The sequence below is a fragment of the Pelodiscus sinensis genome, unplaced genomic scaffold (assembly GCF_049634645.1).
Source record: "Pelodiscus sinensis isolate JC-2024 unplaced genomic scaffold, ASM4963464v1 ctg146, whole genome shotgun sequence".
Lineage (NCBI taxonomy): Eukaryota > Metazoa > Chordata > Testudines > Trionychidae > Pelodiscus > Pelodiscus sinensis.
Window position 1 is genome coordinate 1 of NW_027465992.1, and position 21,809 is coordinate 21,809.

At 69.8% G+C, this 21,809-nt stretch overlaps 2 protein-coding genes across 4 annotated transcripts; both read left to right on the forward strand.

Moving 5' to 3' along the window:
* The first annotated feature begins 111 nt into the window (after positions 1-111).
* On the forward strand, positions 112-5,126 carry AXL (AXL receptor tyrosine kinase). The gene is made up of 4 exons (XM_075917808.1): positions 112-160; positions 766-928; positions 2,642-2,778; positions 3,985-5,126. Coding segments are annotated over exons 1-4 (531 nt in total). The 5' UTR covers positions 112-158; the 3' UTR covers positions 4,214-5,126.
* A 1,346-nt stretch (positions 5,127-6,472) lies between these two features.
* On the forward strand, positions 6,473-21,158 carry LOC142825743 (olfactomedin-4-like). 3 transcript variants are annotated; one of them, XM_075917810.1, is made up of 5 exons: positions 6,473-7,307; positions 9,682-9,837; positions 15,013-15,225; positions 18,936-19,083; positions 19,537-21,158. In XM_075917810.1, exons 1-5 carry the CDS (start codon positions 7,257-7,259, stop codon positions 20,328-20,330), a joined length of 1,362 nt encoding a protein of 453 aa, XP_075773925.1. In that variant the 5' UTR covers positions 6,473-7,256; the 3' UTR covers positions 20,331-21,158. The 3 variants fall into 3 exon arrangements, with proteins under 3 accessions (XP_075773925.1, XP_075773926.1, XP_075773924.1); XM_075917811.1 differs by having other exon boundaries at positions 6,474-6,944; positions 19,537-21,157; XM_075917809.1 differs by lacking the exon at positions 6,473-7,307 and adding an exon at positions 8,999-9,458.
* The last annotated feature ends 651 nt before the right edge of the window (positions 21,159-21,809 follow it).

Below are 21,809 nucleotides of genomic sequence, written 5' to 3' on the forward strand. Positions count from 1 at the left end.
GAGCTAACCAGCCCCCCCCGGCACAGCCCGGCGCTAACCGCCCCAGCCGCAGTCCGGCCCCGCCCACCACTAACGGGCTCCCCCCAGCCGGGCCCCGGTACCCCACCGTATCTGAGCAGCCGAGCTTCATCCACCGGGACCTGGCCGCCCGCAACTGCATGTGAGAGCTGGGGCCTTGGGGACCCCGAAACATCAAGGGAGAGGGGCAGGGCCCACGCCCTGGGGAGCCTCTCCAACCCCCACCCTGCCCTCAGGCCTGCCCCCCTCCCCAGCCCCCCCCACCCTGCCCTCAGGCCTGCCCCCCTCCCCAGCCCCCCACCGTACCTCCCAGGCCTGCCCCCCACCCTGCCCTCAGGCCTGCCCCCCTCCCCAGGCCCCCCACCCTGCCCTCAGGCCTGCCCCCTCCCCAGGCCCCCCACCCTACCTCCCAGGCCTGCCCCCCACCCTGCCCTCAGGCCTGCCCCCCTCCCCAGCCCCCCACCCTACCTCCCAGGCCAGCCCCCCCTCCCCAGCCCCCCACCCTGCCCTCAGGCCTGCCCCCCTCCCAGCCCCCCACCCACCTACCTCCCAGGCCTGCCCCTCCTGCCCAGCCCCATGGTTCCCTGGAAGCTGGGTGCTTGGGCAGCTGCCCAGGAGAGTCAGGTGCCAGCAGCGGGTGTGTCTCCGGGTGGTGCACATCCGCACAGCAGGTCATTGAACAAAATTCATGCGTGCCCGGGGGGCGATGGCAGCGGCCCTCGGGCCTCACTGGCACTGCCCCCGCAGGCTGGACGAGAACATGAACGTGTGCGTGGCCGACTTTCGGGCCTCTCCAAGAAGATCTACAACGGGGACTATTACCGGCAGGGCCGGATCGCCAAGATGCCCGTCAAGCTGGATCGCCATCGAGAGCCTGGCCGACCGCGTCTACACCACCAAGAGCGACGTGGTGAGCCCGGCCCCGAGCCCCCGGCCTGCCCCCGGGCCCCCGCCCTGTCCCCAGCCCTCCCGGCCCCCGGCCTGCCCCCGGCCCCCGGCCCCCCGCCCAGCCCCCAGCCCCCAGCCCCCTGCCCCTGGGCCCCGGCGCCCGGCCCCCCGCCCCGAGCCCCCGCCCCCCGGCCCCGCCCCTGGGCCCCGGCCCCCGGCCCCCCGCCCCCCGCCCTGCCCCCCGGCCCCAGCCCCTGCCCCCAGTCCCCGGCCCCCACCCTGCCCCCTGCCCCCGGCCCCCGGCACCCAGCCCCTGCCCCCCGCCCCCTGTCCCCGGTCCCCCAGCCCCTGCCCCCCCGCCCCCGGCCCCCACCCTGCCCCCAGCCCCCACCCCCGGCCCCCGGCCCCCACCCCCTGTCCCCGGTCCCCCGCCCCCTGCCCCCGGCCCCCCACCCTGCCCCCAGCCCCCGCCCCCCACCCTGCCCCCGGCCCCCCGGCCCCCGCCCTGTCCCCAGGCCCCCGGCCCCCGGGCCTGCCCCCGGCCCCCGGCCCCCGCCCTGTCCCCAGCCCCCGCCCCCCCGCCCTGCCCCCGGCCCCAGCCCCTGCCCCCCAGTCCCCGGCCCCCACCCTGCCCCCTGCCCCCGGCCCCCGGCACCCAGCCCCTGCCCCCTCGCCCCCTGTCCCCGGTCCCCCCAGCCCCTGCCCCCCCGCCCCCGGCCCCCCACCCTGCCCCCAGCCCCCACCCCCGGCCCCCGGCCCCCCACCCCCTGTCCCCCGGTCCCCCCGCCCCCCTGCCCCCGGCCCCCACCCTGCCCCCAGCCCCCGCCCCCCACCCTGCCCCCGGCCCCCGGCCCCCGCCTGTCCCCAGCCCCCGGCCCCCGCCCTGAGCCCCCGCCCCCCGGCCCCCGCCCCTGGGCCCCGGCCCCCGGCCCCCGCCCCCCGCCCCTGCCCCCGGCCCCAGCCCCTGCCCCCAGTCCCCGGCCCCCACCCTGCCCCCTGCCCCCGGCCCCCGGCACCCAGCCCCTGCCCCCCGCCCCCTGTCCCCGGTCCCCCAGCCCTGCCCCCCGCCCCCGGGCCCCCACCCTGCCCCCAGCCCCCACCCCCGGCCCCCGGCCCCCACCCCCTGTCCCCGGTCCCCCGCCCCCTGCCCCCGGCCCCCACCCTGCCCCCAGCCCCCGCCCCCCCCACCCTGCCCCCGGCCCCCGGCCCCCCGCCCTGTCCCCAGCCCCCGGCCCCCGGCCTGCCCCCGGCCCCCGGCCCCCGCCCAGCCCCCAGCCCCCAGCCCCTGGGCCCCGGCCCCCGGCCCCCGCCCGGCCCCCCGCCCCCCCGGCCCCGCCCCTGGGGCCCCGGCCCCCCGGCCTCCGCCCCCCGCCCTGCCCCCGGCCCCAGCCCCTGCCCCCAGTCCCCGGCCCCCAGCCCCTGCCCCCCGCCCCCTGCCCCCGGCCCCCGGCCCCCAGCCCCTGCCCCCCGCCCCCTGTCCCCCGGTCCCCCGCCCCTGTCCCCGGCCCCCAGCCCCTGCCCCCCGCCCCCGGCCCCCACCCTGCCCCCAGCCCCCACCCCCGGCCCCCACCCTGCCCCCGGCCCCCGGCCCCCCGCCCCCTGTCCCCGGTCCCCCGGCCCCCCGGCCCCCGCCCCCTGTCCCGCAGCCCCTGCCCCCCGCCCCCGGCCCCCACCCTGCCCCCAGCCCCGGCCCCCCGCCCCCGGCCCCCGCAGCGCTAACCCTCCCTTCCCGCAGTGGTCCTTCGGGGTTACCATGTGGGAGATCGCCACGCGGGGCCAGACGCCGTACCCGGGCGTGGAGAACAGCGAGATCTACGACTACCTACGGCAGGGACACCGCCTCAAACAGCCGCTTGACTGTCTGGATGGACTGTAAGGACCCCCCCCCCCCCCGCCCCCTCATGGCCCATGGCCCCCCCAGAACCCCCCCGCCCCCTCAGGCCCCTGGCCCCCCCCAGAACCCCCCCCGCCCCCTCAGGGCCCCTGGCCCCCCCCAGAACCCTCCCGTCCCCCTCAGGGCCCCTGGCCCCCCAGACCCTCCCATCCCCCTCAGGGCCCCTGGCCCCCCCAGACCCTCCCCGGCCACCTCAGGGCCCCTGGCCCCCCAGACCCTCCCGGCCACCTCAGGGCCCCTGGCCCCCCAGACCCTCCCATCCCCCTCAGGGCCCCCTGGCCCCCCAGACCCCTCCCGGCCACCTCAGGGCCCCTGGCCCCCCAGACCCTCCCATCCCCCTCAGGGCCCCTGGCCCCTCAGACACCCCTCCCCAGCCTCCCCCAGGCTCTTAGAACCCCAGCCACCCTGGGACCCCTCTGCCCTCCAGGGCTTCCCAGCATGCTATGGGGCCATTCCCAGGGACCTGCCCCTCTCTGCAGTGCCCCCCCCCAGCATGGTCCCCTCCCCCCAGCCATTCCCTGTGCGCTGCATCTCAGCCTGTTTAGCCCCCCATGTCTCTGGACCGGCCAAGGGCCCCCCAAGAGCAGCCCCCCCACATCTCCAGGGCCCCCCAAGAGCAGCCCCCCCATGTCTCCAGGGCCCCCCAAGAGCAGCCCCCCACGTCTCCAGGGGCCCCCGGGAGCAGCCCCCCTCATCTCCAGGGCCCCCGAGAGCAGCCCCCCCACATCTCCAGGGCCCCCCGAGAGCAGCCCCCCACGTCTCCAGGGCCCCCTGAGAACAGCCCCCCACGCCTCCAGGGCCCCCCGAGAGCAGCCCCCCACGTCTCCAGGGCCCCCCGGGAGAAGCCCCCCACGTCTCCAGGGCCCCCCCGAGAGCAGCCCCCCACGTCTCCAGGGCCCCCCGGGAGAAGCCCCCCACGTCTCCAGGGCCCCCCGAGAGCAGCCCCCCCACGTCTCCAGGGGCCCCCCGGGAGAAGCCCCCCACGTCTCCAGGGCCCCCTGAGAACAGCCCCCCACGCCTCCAGGGCCCCCGAGAGCAGCCCCCCACGTCTCCAGGGCCCCCCGGGAGAAGCCCCCCACGTCTCCAGGGCCCCCGAGAGCAGCCCCCCACGTCTCCAGGCCCCCCCGGGAGCAGCCCCCGGCCGGTGGAGGCAGCCCCGCTCAACGCCGGCCCCATCTCCCCAGGTACGAGCTGATGAGCCGGTGCTGGGCGCTGCAGCCCCAGGAGCGCCCCCACCTTCGAGGCGCTGTCCGGGGAGCTGGAGAAGATCCTGCAGGGCCTCCCGCCCGCCCAGGGCCCCGACGAGATCCTCTACGTCAACATGGAGGAGGGGGGCGCGGAGCGGGGCGCCGTGGGGGGGGCCGGGCACCGAGCTGCCGGCGAAGCAGCCGCTGTCCCCCAAGGGGGAGGTGACGGCCCAGGTGCACCGGGCCGAGGGGGCGGGGCGTTACGTGCTGTGCCCCGCCCCCTCGGAGACCGGCCCGCCAGCCGGGCGCGACCCCCTCCGCCGCCCCCACGCCCTGCGCCGCCTCTGAGAAGGGGGCCTGAGGGGGGGCTGGTACCTCTGGGCCCCAAGCCCCGTCGTGCTGGCAGAGATGGGGGGCCAGCCGGGGGTGGGCGGAGGTCCCCACCAGCCGCCCCGTTGTCTGTCTGACCCTGAGCTCCTGCCCCCCACCCTGGGCTCCTGCCCCCCATCTCCTGTCTGACCCACCAGCTGTGGGCTCCTGCCCCCCATTTCCTCTCTGCCCCCCACCTAACTCCATTCTCTGACAGTTCCTCCCCCCATCTCCTGAACAGGGGAACTCCCTCCCCCCCCCCCCCCGCCAGGCATCCTTCCCTGCCCCACTCCCCAGCCCCAGCTCCCCCAGGGCGGGCCTCTCCTGTGGGGCTGGGCATGGCCAGTCTCTGGGGGGCCAGGCCTGAGCAGGGTGAGAAAGGGGACTTTGTCCCTTTCTGGCTGGGCCCCTGCCCCTCTTGGGCCCAGCACTACTCCTCTCCAGCTGTTTCACTGCCATAGGGCGGGTCGTGGCGCGGCCCCTGCCCTCGCCGGACACAGGAAAGGGACAATGCCGGGACAGGGCGGAGCTGCCCCACAGCGCTGGGCCCCCCAGCCGGGCCGCCCTAGAGCCACGGGTACGAAGGACGCCGGAGACCCATCCGGAGCATTTCGGGAAGAGCCGCGGCGCGGGGGCCGGCTCCGAGCGCCCGTCTGCGCGCTGCCACGAGGGGTCCCGGTGCCCAGCCGGCTCGGGGTGCTCGGCTCCCCCCAGCAACGGACAGACTCTGTGTGCACGGTGCCTACGGAACGGCAGCTCCGGTTTCGAAAGGCCCCCGTCCGGGCGCAGCGCCCCGCGTTCGCCACCACCGTGCTTATAAAGAAAGGCTTTTGTTACAGAACCACCCAGCCTGCGCCGCTTTCCTTCCTGCCTCAGACAACTCCGCGGGCAGTGGGGGCTAGTGGTGAGAGCGGGGGCGGGGAGCCAGGCCTCCTGGGAGCTCTCCCGTCTCTGGGTGGCAGTGGGGGCTAGTGGTGAGAGCAGGGGGCGGGGAGCCAGGCCTCCTGGGAGCTCTCCCCTCTCTGGGTGGCAGTGGGGGCTAGTGGTGAGAGCAGGGGCGGGGAGCCAGGCCTCCTGGGAGCTCTCCCCTCGTCTGGGTGGCAGTGGAGGCTAGTGGTGAGAGCGGGGGCGGGGAGCCAGGCCTCCTGGGAGCTCTCCCCTCTCTGGGTGGCAGTGGGGGCTAGTGGTGAGAGCAGGGGCGGGGAGCCAGGCCTCCTGGGAGCTCTCCCCTCTCTGGGTGGCAGTGGGGGCTAGTGGTGAGAGCGGGGGCGGGGAGCCAGGCCTCCTGGGAGCTCTCCCCTCTCTGGGTGGCAGTGGGGGCTAGTGGTGAGAGCGGGGGCGGGGAGCCAGGCCTCCTGGGAGCTCTCCCCTCTCTGGGTGGCAGCGGGGGCGGGGAGCCAGGCCTCCTGGGAGCTCTCCCCTCTCTGGGTGGCAGTGGGGGCTAGTGGTGAGAGCAGGGGCGGGGAGCCAGGCCTCCTGGGAGCTCTCCCCCTCTCTGGGTGGCAGTGGGGGCTAGTGGTGAGAGCGGGGGCGGGGAGCCAGGCCTCCTGGGAGCTCTCCCGTCTCTGGGTGGCAGTGGGGGCTAGTGGTGAGAGCAGGGGCGGGGAGCCAGGCCTCCTGGGAGCTCTCCCCTCTCTGGGTGGCAGTGGGGGCTAGTGGTGAGAGCAGGGGCGGGGAGCCAGGCCTCCTGGGAGCTCTCCCCTCTCTGGGTGGCAGTGGAGGCTAGTGGTGAGAGCGGGGGCGGGGAGCCAGGCCTCCTGGGAGCTCTCCCGTCTCTGGGTGGCAGTGGGGGCTAGTGGTGAGAGCAGGGGCGGGGAGCCAGGCCTCCTGGGCGCTCTCCCCTCTCTGGGTGGGAGTGGGGGCTAGTGGTGAGAGCAGGGGCGGGGAGCCAGGCCTCCTGGGAGCTCTCCCCTCTCTGGGTGGCAGTGGGGGCTAGTGGTGAGAGCAGGGGCGGGGAGCCAGGCCTCCTGGGAGCTCTCCCCTCTCTGGGTGGCAGTGGGGGCTAGTGGTGAGAGTGGGGGCGGGGAGCCAGGCCTCCTGGGAGCTCTCCCCTCTCTGGGTGGGAGTGGGGGCTAGTGGTGAGAGCAAGGGGCGGGGAGCCAGGCCTCCTGGGTGGGAGTGGGGGCTAGTGGTGAGAGCAGGGGCGGGGAGCCAGGCCTCCTGGGAGCTCTCCCCTCTCTGGGTGGCAGTGGGGGCTAGTGGTGAGAGCAGGGGCGGGGAGCCAGGCCTCCTGGGAGCTCTCCCCTCTCTGGGTGGCAGTGGGGGCTAGTGGTGAGAGCAGGGGCGGGGAGCCAGGCCTCCTGGGAGCTCTCCCCTCTCTGGGTGGGAGTGGGGGCTAGTGGTGAGAGCAGGGGCGGGGAGCCAGGCCTCCTGGGAGCTCTCCCCTCTCTGGGTGGCAGTGGGGGCTAGTGGTGAGAGCAGGGGCGGGGAGCCAGTGTCATTAATTTGCCGCGTGTAGCGGGGCAGGGCCGGTCTCTGTGCCCCGAGAACAGCCTGTTCCAGCCCCACGTGCTCCTGGCAGGTGGGGGATCAGTGGGGCTGGGCAGGCGGAGCCCAGGTGGGAGGTGGCACAGCCCCCGCCCCGTCAGGTGAGACCCCCCTGCAGGCAGGCCTGGTGGGGCTGGGCAGGCCCGGGTGCTGCTGAGTTGCCAGCCAAGGAGCGGGCAGGTGCCCGAGGGTGGGGGCCCCTCCAGGGTGGGGCCTGTGGGTTGTGACGCTCCAGCGGGGGGCACTGTGCCCCCCCCAACCGGTCTGGGCCCCACAAGCTGGCCAGGGCAGGGGGGCCCCTGGCTGGCGCACTGGGTGCGTTTTGTGCCTCCGTCTTCCCAGACTCACCCAGCCTCCGAGGCAGCCCAGGGCAGGGGGGCAGAGCGGGCCAGCTGCCAAGCCCGTGGGGCCGGATGCGACGCCCCCGCGGGGGCTGGCGGGATGGCCGAGTCCGAGAACTCGCGGTGAGCAGGGGGGCCGGTGGGCGCCGGTCTGGGGAAAGGGGGGAGCCAGGCCCCCAGGTGTTACGGGTGCTGGTTCGGGGGCAGGCTCGCCTGGGTCCCCTTCCCGGCCAGAACCTGAGGGCGCACGTCCCAGGGAGCCGAGGTCCCCCCGCGGGGGTCAGTCCCGGGGCGGCGGCGACCGACTGCCTGTGGGTCCGACCGAGGCTCCGTGGCCGTGGGGAGGGGGGGACGCGCCCAGCCGGCCCACGCACGCTGGCAAACGAGGGCCACGGGGACGGAGCCCACGGGAGGAAGGAAAACGGCCTTGGCCCAGGACGCCCGTGGCCCCGAGCCAGCTGGCACACGGACGCGGCGGCTCGGCGCACGGGCCAGGGGCTCCTTCCGCTCGCGGCCGCCGCGGAACTGAGCCGCCAAGACCCGGGGGGCAGAGCCGGAACAAAGGCTGCCCAGTGCGGCCGCCCGCCCTCCGCAAGCGCCCCCGGCCCGGGGACTAAGCCCCTTGGCAGCGGCCCTGCGCTCCGGGGCTGTTCCGCAAACTGAGCCGGCAGGAGCCGAGGTGCCAAGTTCCCGCGTCGTCCGGCCCCTCGGCAGCCCGGTTACACAACGGGATTCACAGCGGCTCCCGCCCCCTCCCGGCATCGGGCCTGCGCTCCCCCCGGCCCTGCCCTGCTCTGCCCCCGGCCCTGCCCTGTCCTGCCCCCAGCCCTGCCGGTGCCCCTCGCCCTGCCCTGTCCTCCCCCCGGCCCTGCCGGTGCCCCTCGCCCTGCCCTGTCCTCCCCTGGCCCTGCCGGTGCCCCTCGCCCTGCCCTGTCCTCCCCTGGCCCTGCCGGTGCCCCTCGCCCTGCCCTGTCCTCCCCCGGCCCTGCCCTGCCCCTCGCCCTGCCCTGTCCTCCCCTGGCCCTGCCGGTGCCCCTCGCCCTGCCCTGTCCTCCCCCGGCCCTGCCCTGCCCCTCGCCCTGCCCTGTCCTCCCCTGGCCCTGCCGGTGCCCCTCGCCCTGCCCTGTCCTCCCCCCGGCCCTGCCGGTGCCCCTCGCCCTGCCCTGTCCTCCCCTGGCCCTGCCGGTGCCCCTCGCCCTGCCCTGTCCTCCCCCGGCCCTGCCCTGCCCCTCGCCCTGCCCTGTCCTCCCCCGGCCCTGCCCTGCCCCTCGCCCTGCCCTGCGCTCCCCCGGCCCTGCCCTGCCCTGCTCCCGGCCCTGCCCTGCGCTCCCCTGGCCCTGCCCTGTCCTCCCCTGGCCCTGCCGGTGCCCCTCGCCCTGCCCTGTCCTCCCCCCGGCCCTGCCGGTGCCCCTCGCCCTGCCCTGTCCTCCCCTGGCCTTGCCGGTGCCCCTCGCCCTGCCCTGTCCTCCCCCCGGCCCTGCCGGTGCCCCTCGCCCTGCCCTGTCCTCCCCCGGCCCTGCCCTGCCCCTCGCCCTGCCCTGTCCTCCCCCGGCCCTGCCGGTGCCCCTCGCCCTGCCCTGTCCTCCCCTGGCCTTGCCGGTGCCCCTCGCCCTGCCCTGTCCTCCCCCCGGCCCTGCCGGTGCCCCTCACCCTGCCCTGTCCTGCCCTGGCCCTGCCGGTGCCCCTCGCCCTGCCCTGTCCTCCCCCCGGCCCTGCCGGTGCCCCTCGCCCTGACCTGTCCTCCCCCCGGCCCTGCCGGTGCCCCTCGCCCTGCCCTGCCGGTGCCCCTCGCCCTGCCCTGTCCTCCCCCCAGCCCTGCCGGTGCCCCTCACTCCTGCCCCACAGCCCAGCCCTGCCGGTGCCCCTCACTGCTGCCCGCAGGCCTCTTTGAGATGTTTCCTGGAGGGAGCTTAGCTCCAGCCGTGGCCCTTGGCGCCCCCCCGGTTCCCATCAGGCCCCACCCGGGGCTTGGGCCTCTCTTGCCAGCAGACCAGAAGTCCCGCCGCCCCCCGCTATCTCCTGGCACGGGCCGCCCGTCAATCACCGGCTGAACAAACGAACCTGACACCCCCCCAATCTGCGGATCAGTGTCACGTAACCCGGCGGCGTGGGGCTGTCGCCAGCCCTTCCCGCTGTCACGCGCCGGCCCCGGGGCCTCCCGTCGCCTTTATAACGCAGCCGGGGCGCCCGGGCCGGCACGGACGGGCCATGGCCACCGTGGTGCTAGCCCTGCTCCTGGCCGCCGGCCCCTTCCCGCGCTGGACGGTCGCCTCGGTGAGTACTGCCACCCAGGGGCTGCTTTGCCCCGGCCCCCAGCCCTGGCCCGGGGGGAACCCTGCTGGGGCAGCAGGCGGGGCCACCCCTGTCCGAGCTGCGTGGCCCTCAGTGTGCCCCAGGGTTCCCCGGCCCCGGTGCTCGGCCCCAGAGGTGGCCGCATTCCCCTGGGGCAGGGGCGCGGGACCTGGCGCCTCAGTAACGGGTCTCCCCCCCCCCCCAGGCCGCCCAGCAGAACCTGAGCAGCGTGATGGACGCCAGCGGGCGCTGCGTCTGCACCGTCGTCCTGCCGGACAGCACCTTCCCCCTGCAGCGCATGGAGCTGCTGGAAGCAGCCGCCCGCAACCTCAGCCTCAGCCTGCAGCAGGAGCGGGCAAAGGTGAGACGGGGGGGGGCACGAGAGGTGCCGGGCGGCAGGGGGCCCAGCTACACCACCACTTCCCAGTGTGACCTGGGGCAAGGGCAGCACCGGCCGTGGGGCTGGTCCCTGCCGGCCCCTGCCTGGGGCCCACAAAGCCAGTCTGGAGCCCAGGACCCCGGATCAGCCCCGGGACAGCCCGAGGGGCAGGGCACTGTCCTGGCACAACACGGTGTGGTACAGCTGCCCTCTGCTGGCCTGCCGCAGGGCCGCGCTCCGGCCTCCGCAGCTCCGCGTTTAATCCGGAGTCACTCCCGTCTGCAACGGGGGGCAGGGCCGCGCTCCGGCCTCCGCAGCTCCGCGTTTAATCCGGAGTCACTCCCGTCTGCAACGGGGGCAGGGCCGCGCTCCGGCCTCCGCAGCTCCGGGTTTAATCCAGAGTCACTCCCGTCTGCAACGGGGGCAGGGCCGCGCTCCGGCCTCCGCAGCTCCGCGTTTAATCCAGAGTCACTCCCGTCTGCAACGGGGGCAGGGCCGCGCTCCGGCCTCCGCAGCTCCGCGTTTAATCCGGAGTCACTCCCGTCTGCAACGGGGGCAGGGCCGCGCTCCGGCCTCCGCAGCTCCGCGTTTAATCCGGAGTCACTCCCGTCTGCAACAGGGGCAGGGCCGCGCTCCGCAGCTCCGCGTTTAATCCGGAGTCACTCCCGTCTGCAACGGGGGCAGGGCCGCGCTCCGGCCTCCGCAGCTCCGGGTTTAATCCGGAGTCACTCCCGTCTGCAACAGGGGCAGGGCCGCGCTCCGGCCTCCGCAGCTCCGCGTTTAATCCAGAGTCACTCCCGACTGCAATGGGGGCAGAGCAGGTTCTGATCTCAGCAGCTCCGCGTTTAACCCGGAGTCACTCCCGACTGCAACGGGGGCAGAGCAGGTTCTGATCTCAGCAGCTCCGGGTTTAATCCGGAGTCACTCCCGACTGCAACGGGGGCAGGGCAGGTTCTGATCTCAGCAGCTCCGGGTTTAATCCGGAGTCGCTTCCGACTGCAACGGGGGCAGGGCAGGTTCTGATCTCAGGAGCTCCGGGTTTAATCCGGAGTCACTCCCGACTGCAACGGGGGTGTGACGGCGCGTTGGGGGTTCCCCGTCTCCTGCACCCCGAAATGGCACAAACAGACTGCACCAGCCAGTGGAATTGAGGGTGGTTTATTGCTCCTCCAGCACAGCGCAGCACAGATGTAATCTGGTTACAGGAACTGGGCTAGGATGCCTCAGGCCCCCTTGAGATGGGGGAGACTGGGCCCCTAAACTCCAGCCCCTTCTCCTAGGCTCTCCTCCATGCCCTCCGACAGCCAGCAACCAACTCCCTAACTTCCAGCCCTGCCCCCCAGCCAAGGCAGCATTCCACCTTCCTTTGTTCCTCTCCATGGGGGGTGTCTGGCCACTGGTTTGCATAGTGACTCATCCTGTTTTGCTGGGTCGTGGTACCCACGGCAGCCAGTGGGGGTTCCCCCAGAGCCAGCAGCATAGAAACCAGCCAGGTACCCCCACTACGTCACAGTTCTCCCCCCTCCGAGAGCGAACTGAGCAGGGTCACTCCGCTCGTGACCTAGGGAAGTTCGGGTCCTCTGCGTGGGAACCCGCCCCGGGGACATGGGTGCTCCCCTTGACTCGGGCCGGCCGTGGCGAGGCCCCACATGAATTGGCTTCCCTCTGTCCACTCGCCGCCCCGCTCCAGGGTGACTGGCCCAGGCCTGTCCTCGGGGGTCACACCCACCCTTCCGCTGGCCTTGATCTCTGGCCGGGGTCTCTCGGGCCGGGGCCATGAGCCCAGCGAGCCTTCTCTGGACAGCCAGGGCGGCTTCCACCCCCGATGCTCCATCCAGGGAGGACTTCCCCTCCCATAACTCTCTCAGCCAGCCCAGAGGGTCTATCTGGGGTAGAGACCCCCAAGCCGCTTTCCTCCTGTCTTGGGCCTTCCCGCCCCTCTGGCAGGAGTCACAGGACCGGCAGTACCGCTGCACGGCTGTAAAGATTCCCGGCCAATAGAAGTGCTGGAGCAGCTTCAGCCGGGTGCTCCGGATCCCCCGGTGGCCCCCAATGGGGAAATCGTGGGCCAAATACAGCAGCTCAAGGCGATACTTTCGGGGGACGACCAGCTGCCGCTCTACCCTCCATGCCCTCGCCTTCCTGGGGAGGAGCCACTCACGGAACAGGAGCCCACGCTCCCGCAGGAATCTCTCCTGGCCACCTCTCCCCCGGGGCTGAGCTGCACGGAGGCCAGCCTGGTCCCTCAGCCTCTGCAAGGAGGGGTCTGCCTGCACCTCAGCCTGGAATTCAGCTGCTGAGGCAGGGATCGGGACCTGTCCCCCACCTCTGCCTAGGTCCGGAGTCCCAGCCTGGCTGGACCCCGTGTCCACTGGGATGGGACCCTGAGGATGCTGCCAGGAGTCCTTCCCTGGACCCACGTTGTCAGCCCCCCGCTGGCTCTGGCTCCGGGTAGTGGCTAGAGCCCGCTGGGATTCATGGGGCCACTCCTCTAGGTCGTTCCCCATCAGCACCTCGGTGGGCAAGTGCGGGTGCACCCCCACTTCCTTGAGGCCTTCCTTCGCCCCCCATTTCAGATGCACCCTGGCTACAGGCACCTTAAACGGGGACCCGTCTATGCCCTTCAGGGTCAGCTGCGCGTGGGGTAGTATCCGCTCCGGGGCCACTATGTCGGATCGGGCCAGAGTCACCTCCGCCCCCGTGTCCCAGAAGCCCGTCACCTTCCTACCATCCACCTCCAGGGGTATGAGGCACTCGCTCCGCAGGGGCCGTCCTGCCCCCACCCGGTACACGGAGAAATCCGCCTCCTGAGAATCAGACCTCCCAGGGGAGGTGCACTGAGCATCCTTCCCCTCTCTCTGAGCTGAGGTTTGCCTGCCCGCCCCTGCCTCTGGGGCAGCCTGCCCTTCCTCCCGCCCCAGCCAGTTAACCCTGGACAGTCCCCGGTCCTGGGACCTGGTGCACTGAGCCCTCTTGTGGCCTTTTTGCCCACAGCGATGGCAAGTTAGGCTTTGGGCTGTCTCTGTCCAGGCCCTGGCTGGTTCTCTGGGGCGCAGACGACCTGTTCCTTGGTCTCGCCCCGTAGTTGACTCCCTCCGTCGCTCAGCCGAGATCCGGTCTCTGCGCGGTTCCCTTTCTCTCCGGGACTCCCGTTCACACCCGGACCGGCTCTCCGTGAACTCATCCGCCAGTCTCCCGGCCTCCTGGGGGTTCTCTGGTCTCCGGTCCTTGAGCCACAGCCTCAGTTTGGGTGGGCACGCTTCATAGAACTGCTCCATCATGACCAGCTTGAGCAGCTCCTCTGCGGTCTGGGCTCCAACTCCAGACACCCACTTGCGGCAGTATTGCGCCAGGCGGGAGGCCAGGTCCACATAGGTCTCCCGTGGCCCTTTCTGTACCCCCTGGAACTTCTTCCTGTATATCTCGGGGGTCAGCCCGAACTTGTGCAGCAGGGCCTCCTTGACTCGGTTGTAATCCCCTGGCTGTAGGTCCTCCAGCTGACTGAGCACTCCGGCCGCCTCCTGGCTCAGTGCGGGGATGAGCTCCTGCAGCCAGTCAGCTGGGGGAACCCGTTGCAGTCCACAGGCCCTCTCAAAGGCGCTGAGGAACCCGTCTATGTCACCCATGTCCTTCAATTGGGCCACCATGAGCCTCTCCAAGCGTCTGGCAGTCCTGGGACCCTGGGGCCCATCCGCACTTGGCGCAGCCGGTGCCCCGCCGGTTCTCCGCTCTGCCATGGCCAGCTCATGCTGCCGCTGCCTCTCTCGATCTTGGCGCTCCTTCTCTCGGTCCTCTACTTCCAATTCCCTGATCCGCAGCTGGATCTCCAGCCGCCGCAGCTCCGCTGGGCTGGCCCCTGCCCTAGATGGGCTACGGCTTGCAGGCCTCCCGGGAGACGCTGTCTCATCTCTCCGGTGGGTTCCAGCGCTCCTCCCCCTCTCTGAGCCTGACACACTCTCAGGGGGGGTCTGGCTGCTTCCCCTGGGGACAAGATCCTGGCCCTGTGGCTGGTCATTCTCTTCCAGCTGGGTAATCAGCTGGGCCTTGGTTGCTTTCCGCACAGGCAAGCCCCTCTCTCTGCACAGCCCCACCAGTTCTGCCTTCAAGAGTCGGGCGTAGGCCATCTGCCCGCTGGGCCCCTCGGTGCAGACTCACCAGTCTAGTGCTGCAGCGCCCCACGATTCCCAGGAACCGCTTCGCTCTGTCTCCAGTACGCCTGGCTCCAGGGCTCTTGCTTCTACTGCGCCTTGTCGCTTGCCGCTGGGAGCTTCATCCACGGGGTGCAGTGCATCCCACTCCTGACACCAGTGTGACGGCGCGTTGGGGGTTCCCCGTCTCCTGCACCCCGAAATGGCACAAACAGACTGCACCAGCCAGTGGAATTGAGGGTGGTTTATTGCTCCTCCAGCACAGCGCAGCACAGATGTAATCTGGTTACAGGAACTGGGCTAGGATGCCTCAGGCCCCCTTGAGATGGGGGAGACTGGGCCCCTAAACTCCAGCCCCTTCTCCTAGGCTCTCCTCCATGCCCTCCGACAGCCAGCAACCAACTCCCTAACTTCCAGCCCTGCCCCCCAGCCAAGGCAGCATTCCACCTTCCTTTGTTCCTCTCCATGGGGGGTGTCTGGCCACTGGTTTGCATAGTGACTCATCCTGTTTTGCTGGGTCGTGGTACCCACGGCAGCCAGTGGGGGTTCCCCCAGAGCCAGCAGCATAGAAACCAGCCAGGTACCCCCACTACGTCACAGGGGGCAGAGCAGGTTTTGATCTCAGCAGCTCCGCGTTTAATCCGGAGTCGCTCCCGACTGCAACGGGGGCAGAGCAAGTTTTGATCTCAGCAGCTCCGGGTTTAATCCGGAGTCACTCCCGACTGCAACGGGGGCAGAGCAGGTTTTGATCTCAGCAGCTCCGGGTTTAATCCGGAGTCACTCCCGACTGCAACGGGGGCAGAGCAGGTTCTGATCTCAGCAGCTCTGAGTTTAATCCGGAGTCGCTCCCGACTGCAACGGGGGCAGAGCAGGTTCTGATCTCAGCAGCTCCGGGTTTAATCTGGAGTCACTCCCACTGCAACAGGGGCAGGGCGGAGTCTCACCCAAGGGAGCGATGTGGGTTTATCCAGCTGAGGTCTGACACCCCCTTTGCTTCCTCCCCCGGCAGCTGCAGGATTACGGGCAGCGCCTGGTGCGGTACGAGGCCAGGCTGTGGAACGCCAGCCGCCGGCTGGAGCTGCTGGGAGTGGGCGAGCTGAGCCCCGCGCCGCTGGACTTCCAGGACCTGCGGCAGGAGATCGGCGAGATGGAGTCCTTCGTGGGTCACCTCCGCTCCTCCCTCAACGGCAGCGACGCCGCGGTGGAAGTGGTGCACCAGGAGGTGCGCATCGCGCAGGGCGGGGGCGGGGCCCGGGGGCTGGGCTCAGACCCCTGGAGGGCAGGAACAGGCTGGCCTGGGGGGTAGAGATGCACCGTAGGGGCATTCGGGGCGACCCCCCCAGATCCCAGTGGGGCTCAGGCTCCCGGCTGGGCGTCGTGTCCGCACACGGTAAGAACCGCCCCGAGGCGGAGGAATCGCTGCGGCGTGCCGTGATTGGCGGAAGAATCAGCCTATCGCAAGTGCGTGCCGCGCTCTCGCGCCCTTTCCTCAACACAGGCCACGCCCCCAGGGGATAATCCACCTAAACTCCGCCCCCGGAAGAGGGTCGTGGGCCCCCCCACCCCGGCCCATCCCCTGCTGGGGTGGGGCTCACACAGGGGAGGGCCCCAGACACCGACCCACGGCCAGGCTGGGCCTTTCCTGGGCTAGTGGCTTTGGGTCCAGCCTGCAGGACCCCTGCCTGCTCCTGTGGCTCTTCCCCCCCAGCCCTGCTTCCCGGGGCGGGTCCGGGCTCTCGGCAGACTCAGGCAGCCTGACTCCGCTGCTTCTGCTCAGATCCCGGTTTCACGCTCTTCCTGGCCCCCACGAGGGCTGGAAACGTCACCGGCTCCCGGTCAGGCAAAGCTCCAAGAACAGGTTGACCTCGGCCGGCGCGACTCCTGCCTCGTTCGCGACCAGTGTCCTGCCCAAAGAGCCTGGCGGAGCGTGTCGGCTGGGGAGCCCCGTCCCCTTCAGGGCGTCTCTTCCCTCTGGGCGGTGTCTGCTCCGCCGCGTCCGCAAGGATAACGAGGCAGGCGCCACTGGAGCGTTAAGGCCCAGGCCAGGGGACCGCTGGGGAGCCGGCGGTTTGGCGGGAGAGGTCTGGCTGTTGGCCACAGACTCGTCCGTAGCCCCATGGGGCCTACGCTGCTTCCACCAGGCGCCGCCCCCCGCTCGCAGCTGTCCCTCGTCCGGCCGCGTCTCCGGTAACACCTTCCAGTCGGCCCCGAGCGCCGCAGACGGAGGGCTCGGGGCCTCAGTCGCTCTTGACTCCTGCCCAATGTCTGGGTCTTTCAGCTCTTTGTGACCTTCTGCCGCCCCACCAGCTCCATCCTGCCCTTTGTCAACGTCCGGCGCAGGCCCCTCATCGACCGGCGCTGGAGGTGCCCCCTCAGCTACCTCCTGCGCAAGCCCCAGAAGGCCCGGGCGTGCGAGCTCCTGGAGGCCCCCCGGCGGCCGGGCGAGCCCAGGGAGGACTATGTCATCCTGGCACCCCGGCCGTGGGACAGGAGGTCGCACAAAAGGTCCTTCGCCTGCTGGAGGGCGCAGTGAGCCAGGCCAGGCCCCGGAGTGGAAGACCGAGGATGGGGCAGTAGGACCAGGATCCTCGCTCACCCAGAAGCCGCCCGGGGCCTGCCTGAAGGCCACTGTCCCCCCGCCCAGGGCTTGGACGCCCCAGGAGCCTGCTGCCCAGAGTCACATTGAACCCACGGCGTCATCGTCCCCACTCGGCTCCGCCCACGGCCTTTCGGCTCCTGGCACGTGGCAGTCGGGTTGGCCAACGCCCTGGCCACAGGGCTGCTGCAGCGGGCTTGTCCGGAGCGCCGCCAGCTGAGTCCAGCCCCGCGCCTCTCCAGATATTGCAACCTGAGGGCACGGGCTGGCAGCCTTCTCTCCTCCAGCCCCTGCCAGCGCCTGGCTAGCCCCAGCCGAGCACATGGCCTGCTGCCTCTCTGGCCCGCGGCCCTGGCCAGCTCTTGGATTTCCATCCAGGGCAATGTTCCTGGACCTCTCTCCGGGGCTCACCAAGCCCCCTGCCGCTGACACAGCCCTGCGGCGGTGAGTGCCGCAGGTGAATTGCCCCAGGGCGCCACTTCAAACCAACTGTGACGGCACCGTGGCGCAGTTCACTAGCTTTTGGCCAGGCTCCCCCCGGCCCCGGCTCAGTGGGTCGCACCCTCGTTCCGTGGCTTGCTGAACCTCCGTGGTCCTAGACACGGCTCGTCGTGCACGCGTTCACTCGCCCGCCCCGTGCAACGGCAGCAATAGTGCACACAAGCTGGGAGCAGAGCGGGGAAACGTGCGCCGGCCGGCAGGGTCCAGCTCCCCCAAAATCCTCAGTTCACCCCGAGGCCCACACTGTGTGGGGGGCAGCCACCCCCCGGTTCTCACCTCTTGTGGGCTACACCTCAGGATAAACGCAGCCCTGCGGCATCTTTCCAGGTGGAACCGCCCCTACTCCCTTGTATTTCCCTGCCTCACTTACACCGGCACCGGCAGCACCCCTGTATTCGCTGCGTAAACACCACCCGCAATAAAACTGGGTTTACTGACTCCCTCCATGGCTCACTCGATGCGTTCCGTTCCGTTCCGAGGCTCGGGCAGGAAATATTCCCAGTGCCGCAGCAGCGACACCAACACGCTCCTGAAATCCCAGCCAGGCTGGGTCCGAGAAACTAGCCTCCCCTGGGAAAATCCAGAGCCCGTCAATGGCAGGGAGCGCTTCCTGGGACGGACGCGGGCAAACCCAGCCCGGGAGCGAGCTGCACAAACCATGGATATTTGGGTTTGCTGAAGAGGCAAACCAAAGGCAAGGTTTGGAACGGTTCGGTGCCTTACAAAGGTGGGAGGGGGGTGCTGAACAAGACGTTTTGTTGGAAAAGCCTTCCTTTTGATTCGGAGCCTCTTGAACCCTTTGCCACTGGGCGTTCGCTCCGCCAGCTCGAAGGCCGTTTCTAAACCAAGAGTCGTTTGACACCCCCCATCCTACCCTGTTTGCCTTTCGATGGCGTCCGGCTTTTTCCAACCAAGCTGACGCAAGGTCACAGAAGGTTTTGCTGTGGCCAAAGCTGCGGGTTTTTCCCCCTTAGATAAAACACTTTGGCTGTGTCTAAACTGGCCACTTTTTCCGGAAAAGCAGCCGCTTTTCTGGAAAAACTTGCCAGCTGTCTACACTGGCCGCTTGAATTTCCGCAAAAGCACTGATGTAAGATTGTCAGTGTTCTTGCGGAGATACTGTGCTGCTCCCGTTCGGGCAAAAGTCTTTTTCCGAAAAACTTTTGTGCAAAAGGGCCAGTGTAGACAGCAGAGATTTGTTTTCCGCAAAAAAGCCCCAATCGTGAAAATGGCAATCGGGGCTTTTTTGCGGAAAAGCGCGTCTAGATTGCGGAAAAGCGTCCTGCCCATCTAGACGCGCTTTTCCAAAAATGCTTTTAACGGAAAACTTTTCCGTTAAAAGCATTTCCGGAAAATCATGCCAGTCTAGACGTAGCCCTCGGATGGAATTTTCCACCCCGCTCTAGTGAGGTTTGGATGTCGGGAAGAGATTTACATCAGTGGGGGCCTGGCCCGCGAGCGAGGGCTCTTGGCCCACGAATGCTGCCGATTCTCCAGTTCGGGTCTCTCTCCCGCTTCCAGCGGAGGAGGGCGTGGTGGGACAAACGCCTGGGAGCAGATACCGGGGGGTGACCGGCCACTGCTGGCCAATTGCTGGCGCTCAACGTAACGGGCGCTGGGTGAGCAACCTTTGCAGCCAGCTGTGTGGAAACCTGCCTGGAACTCAGCAGCCGTTGGCGGACGTGGCCCTCGGGCGGAGGCGTCCCACAGACCGAAGGCCTGCTACTTGTGGGAGCACCGGGGGGATCCGTGCACGGGGTGCCTGGGGTCCTGCCTCAGCCAGAACGGGGCGCCCCGCCCCCCTGGAATGACTGACGCTTGCTCTGCCCCCGCAGCTCCAGAACATTTCTGTCACCGTGAGCGCCCTGGAATCCTATGACCAGAGCCACGTGGTGGCCATGAGGCGGGAGCTGGCCACGCTCAGACAGCGCCTGGAGGACTGTCAGAAGGACAGGCCACTGCTGGGAGGCCAGCCGCTGGTCGGTGAGTACCCCCGGGGACGGGTCTCAGCTGGACTGAGGAGACTTCGCTCAGGTCCCAGCACTGCCCCAGCCACCCCCCCGGGACTGCCAAGTCTCCCTGTGTGCCTCAGTTTCCCACCTGTGAAGTGGGGCTAGCCATGGGGTGACGGGAGAAAGGTTATGAGCAGCCCAAAGCCTGTGCAGCCATAATCCCTGAGCTGGGAGAGAGCCCAGGAGTTCTGGCTCTCAGCTCCCATTGATCGCCTCTGCCCCCCCGCCACTCTAATCACTAGACTTCACTCCCTTCCCAGAGCTGATCTTGAACCCAGGAGTCCTGGCTCCCAGCTCCCTGCTCTAACCACTAGCCCGCACTCCCCTCCCAGAGCTGGGCTGGAACCCCATTGCCCTGGCTCTGAGCTGTGCCGTCACTGGGCCGATCTAACCCTCGTGACGCCCCGACCCCCTCTCCCCGCAGGCACGTGCAGCCACCGGGGGATCTGGCGCATCGGCAAGCCCTCGGTGGTGCAGCTCAACTGGAAGGGCCCAAGCTACAAGGCCGGGGCCTGGGGCAAGGAGTCGTTCCTGGGCGCGGGGCGGAAGGAACGCTACTGGGTGGCGCCGCTGAACACGGACGGCCGGCGGCTGGACGCGGTGCGTCTCTACGGCTCCTACCAGGACCTGCTGCTCGCCAGGAACCCCACGGACCAGCTGATCTCGGGCTCCGGGCAGGGGGCCGGGCCGGCGCTGTACAACGGCTCCCTCTACTACAACTGCTACAACGCGCGGGAGGTGTGCCGCCTGAGCCTGGAGAGCGGGGCCGTGGACCGCAAGGCCGTGCCCAACGCCGCCTTCAACAACCGCTTCTCCTACGCTGGCACCAGCTGGCAGGGCCTCGACCTGGCCGCGGACGAGACCGGGCTGTGGGTGCTCTACGCCACCGAGCGCGGCGAGGGCACCATCGTCATCGGCCGCCTGGGGCCCGGCTCGCTGGCCGTGGAGAAGACCTGGCTCACCTCACAGTACAAGCCGGCGGCCACCAACGCCTTCCTGGTGTGTGGGGTGATGTACGCCACCCGCCCGCTCAGCACCCGCCGCGAGGAGATCTTCTACGCCTACGACACCCGCACGGGCCAGGGGAGCCGCCTCAGCCTGCCGCTGGAGAAGGTGACCGACGTCGTGCAGTCCCTGAGCTACAACCCCGCCGACCACAAGCTGTACATGTACAGCGACGGCTACCTGCTCACCTACGACGTCATCTTCCGGCCCTAGCGTCCCGCCTGGCCTGGAGGCAGGGGACCGGCAGCGCCCAGGGCGGGTGGGTCTCCCCCTGCCTTCTCCGGCCCACCCTGTTCCTTCCCCCCAAACTCCAGTCTTCCTCCCCCTCCTCGTTCCCCCTTTCCTGTTCCCCTGATGCTTTTACTCTTCGTCCCAGGTCACTGCCCTCAGTCCTGCTCTCTCTCCCACCATGCTTGTTTCTCTCTCACCACTTTGCTAGAACTAAGGCTGCTCAACGGCCCAGCTCCCAGGCTCTGCCTCAATTTCCCCTCCCAGCTCCCGGGCTCTGCCTCAATTTCCCCTCCCAGCTCCCAGGCTCTGCCACTCCACCCCCTTTGCTACCGTACTGGGGTTTCTGCCACCCCACGAAACCTGTAGTCTCGGCTGCAATTCCCCTGCACGCCACAGCTGGAGTGGGCGGCTGGGGCCAGGACAGACAATCGGCCCATTGGTTGTTCTCGTGAGTTTCCATTCACCCCACTGCCTCCGCAGGGCCACACCTGGGGCGAATTTGGCTCTCGGAATTGGGGGCTTCTGAGGCCCAAACGGAGCCTTGTTTTGTCTTGGTAGCCAATAAACGTGACCTTCCAACCGCAGCCCCGTGCGCGTCACTGCATTTGGGGGTCTAACGCGTCCCAGGGACCAGCACCCGAGCGCCAGGGAGCTGGCAGCCAGGGTGGGGCTGGCGTCTTGCCCACAGCCGGGACTGCTGCTGTTTCCATGAAAGCCGCTGGCGCCTTGCTTCATGCAGCGCCCCATTGCCTGAGAAAACCAGACCTACCCCGATCAGCCAATAGGAACGGGTCTAACAATAAATCCCCCAGGGCTCAGCCAATGGGAAATGCACCTTCCCCCACAAACAGACCTAGGCCTCAGCCAACGGGAACTGCTCTAACAAATCTCTCCCCCCCCCCCCTTTAGCCAATGGGAAATGCACCACCATCAACCCCCCCCCCCCATACCACCAGGCCTCAGCCAATGAAAAATGCAATAACATCCCTCCCATCAGCCAATGGGAATTGCAATAACACCCCTCCTATCAGCCAATGGGAATTGCAATAACATCCCTCCTATCAGCCAATGGGAACTGCAATAACATCCCTCCCATCAGCCAATGGGAATTGCAATAACATCCCTCCTATCTGCCAATGGGAACTGCAATAACATCCCTCCCCTCAGCCAATGGGAATTGCAATAACATCCCTCCCCTCAGCCAATGGGAAAGGCAATAACATCCCTCCCCTCAGCCAATGGGAACTGCAATAACATCCCTCCCCTCAGCCAATGGGAACTGCAATAACATCCCTCCCCTCAGCCAATGGGAACTGCAATAACATCCCTCCCCTCAGCCAATGGGAAAGGCAATAAGATAAAAATCCCTTCCACAACCAAACAAACGCTCTCTGGGCTAAGCCAATAGCAGACAAGCTCACAGCCGCTCAGTCGGGAGCGCAGCCAATGGGACATGCGCAG

Coding starts and splice junctions, on each gene's coding strand:
- AXL (XM_075917808.1), top strand. Junction 929..2,641: donor ACACCACCAAGAGCGACGTG/GTGAGCCCGGCC, acceptor CCCTTCCCGCAG/TGGTCCTTCGGGGTTACCAT. Junction 2,779..3,984: donor CTTGACTGTCTGGATGGACT/GTAAGGACCCCC, acceptor CCATCTCCCCAG/GTACGAGCTGATGAGCCGGT.
- LOC142825743 (XM_075917809.1), top strand. CDS start 9,393: ATGGCCACCGTGGTGCTAGCCCTGCTCCTGGCCGCCGGCCCCTTCCCG. Junction 15,226..18,935: donor TGGAAGTGGTGCACCAGGAG/GTGCGCATCGCG, acceptor CTGCCCCCGCAG/CTCCAGAACATTTCTGTCAC. Junction 19,084..19,536: donor GGGAGGCCAGCCGCTGGTCG/GTGAGTACCCCC, acceptor CTCTCCCCGCAG/GCACGTGCAGCCACCGGGGG.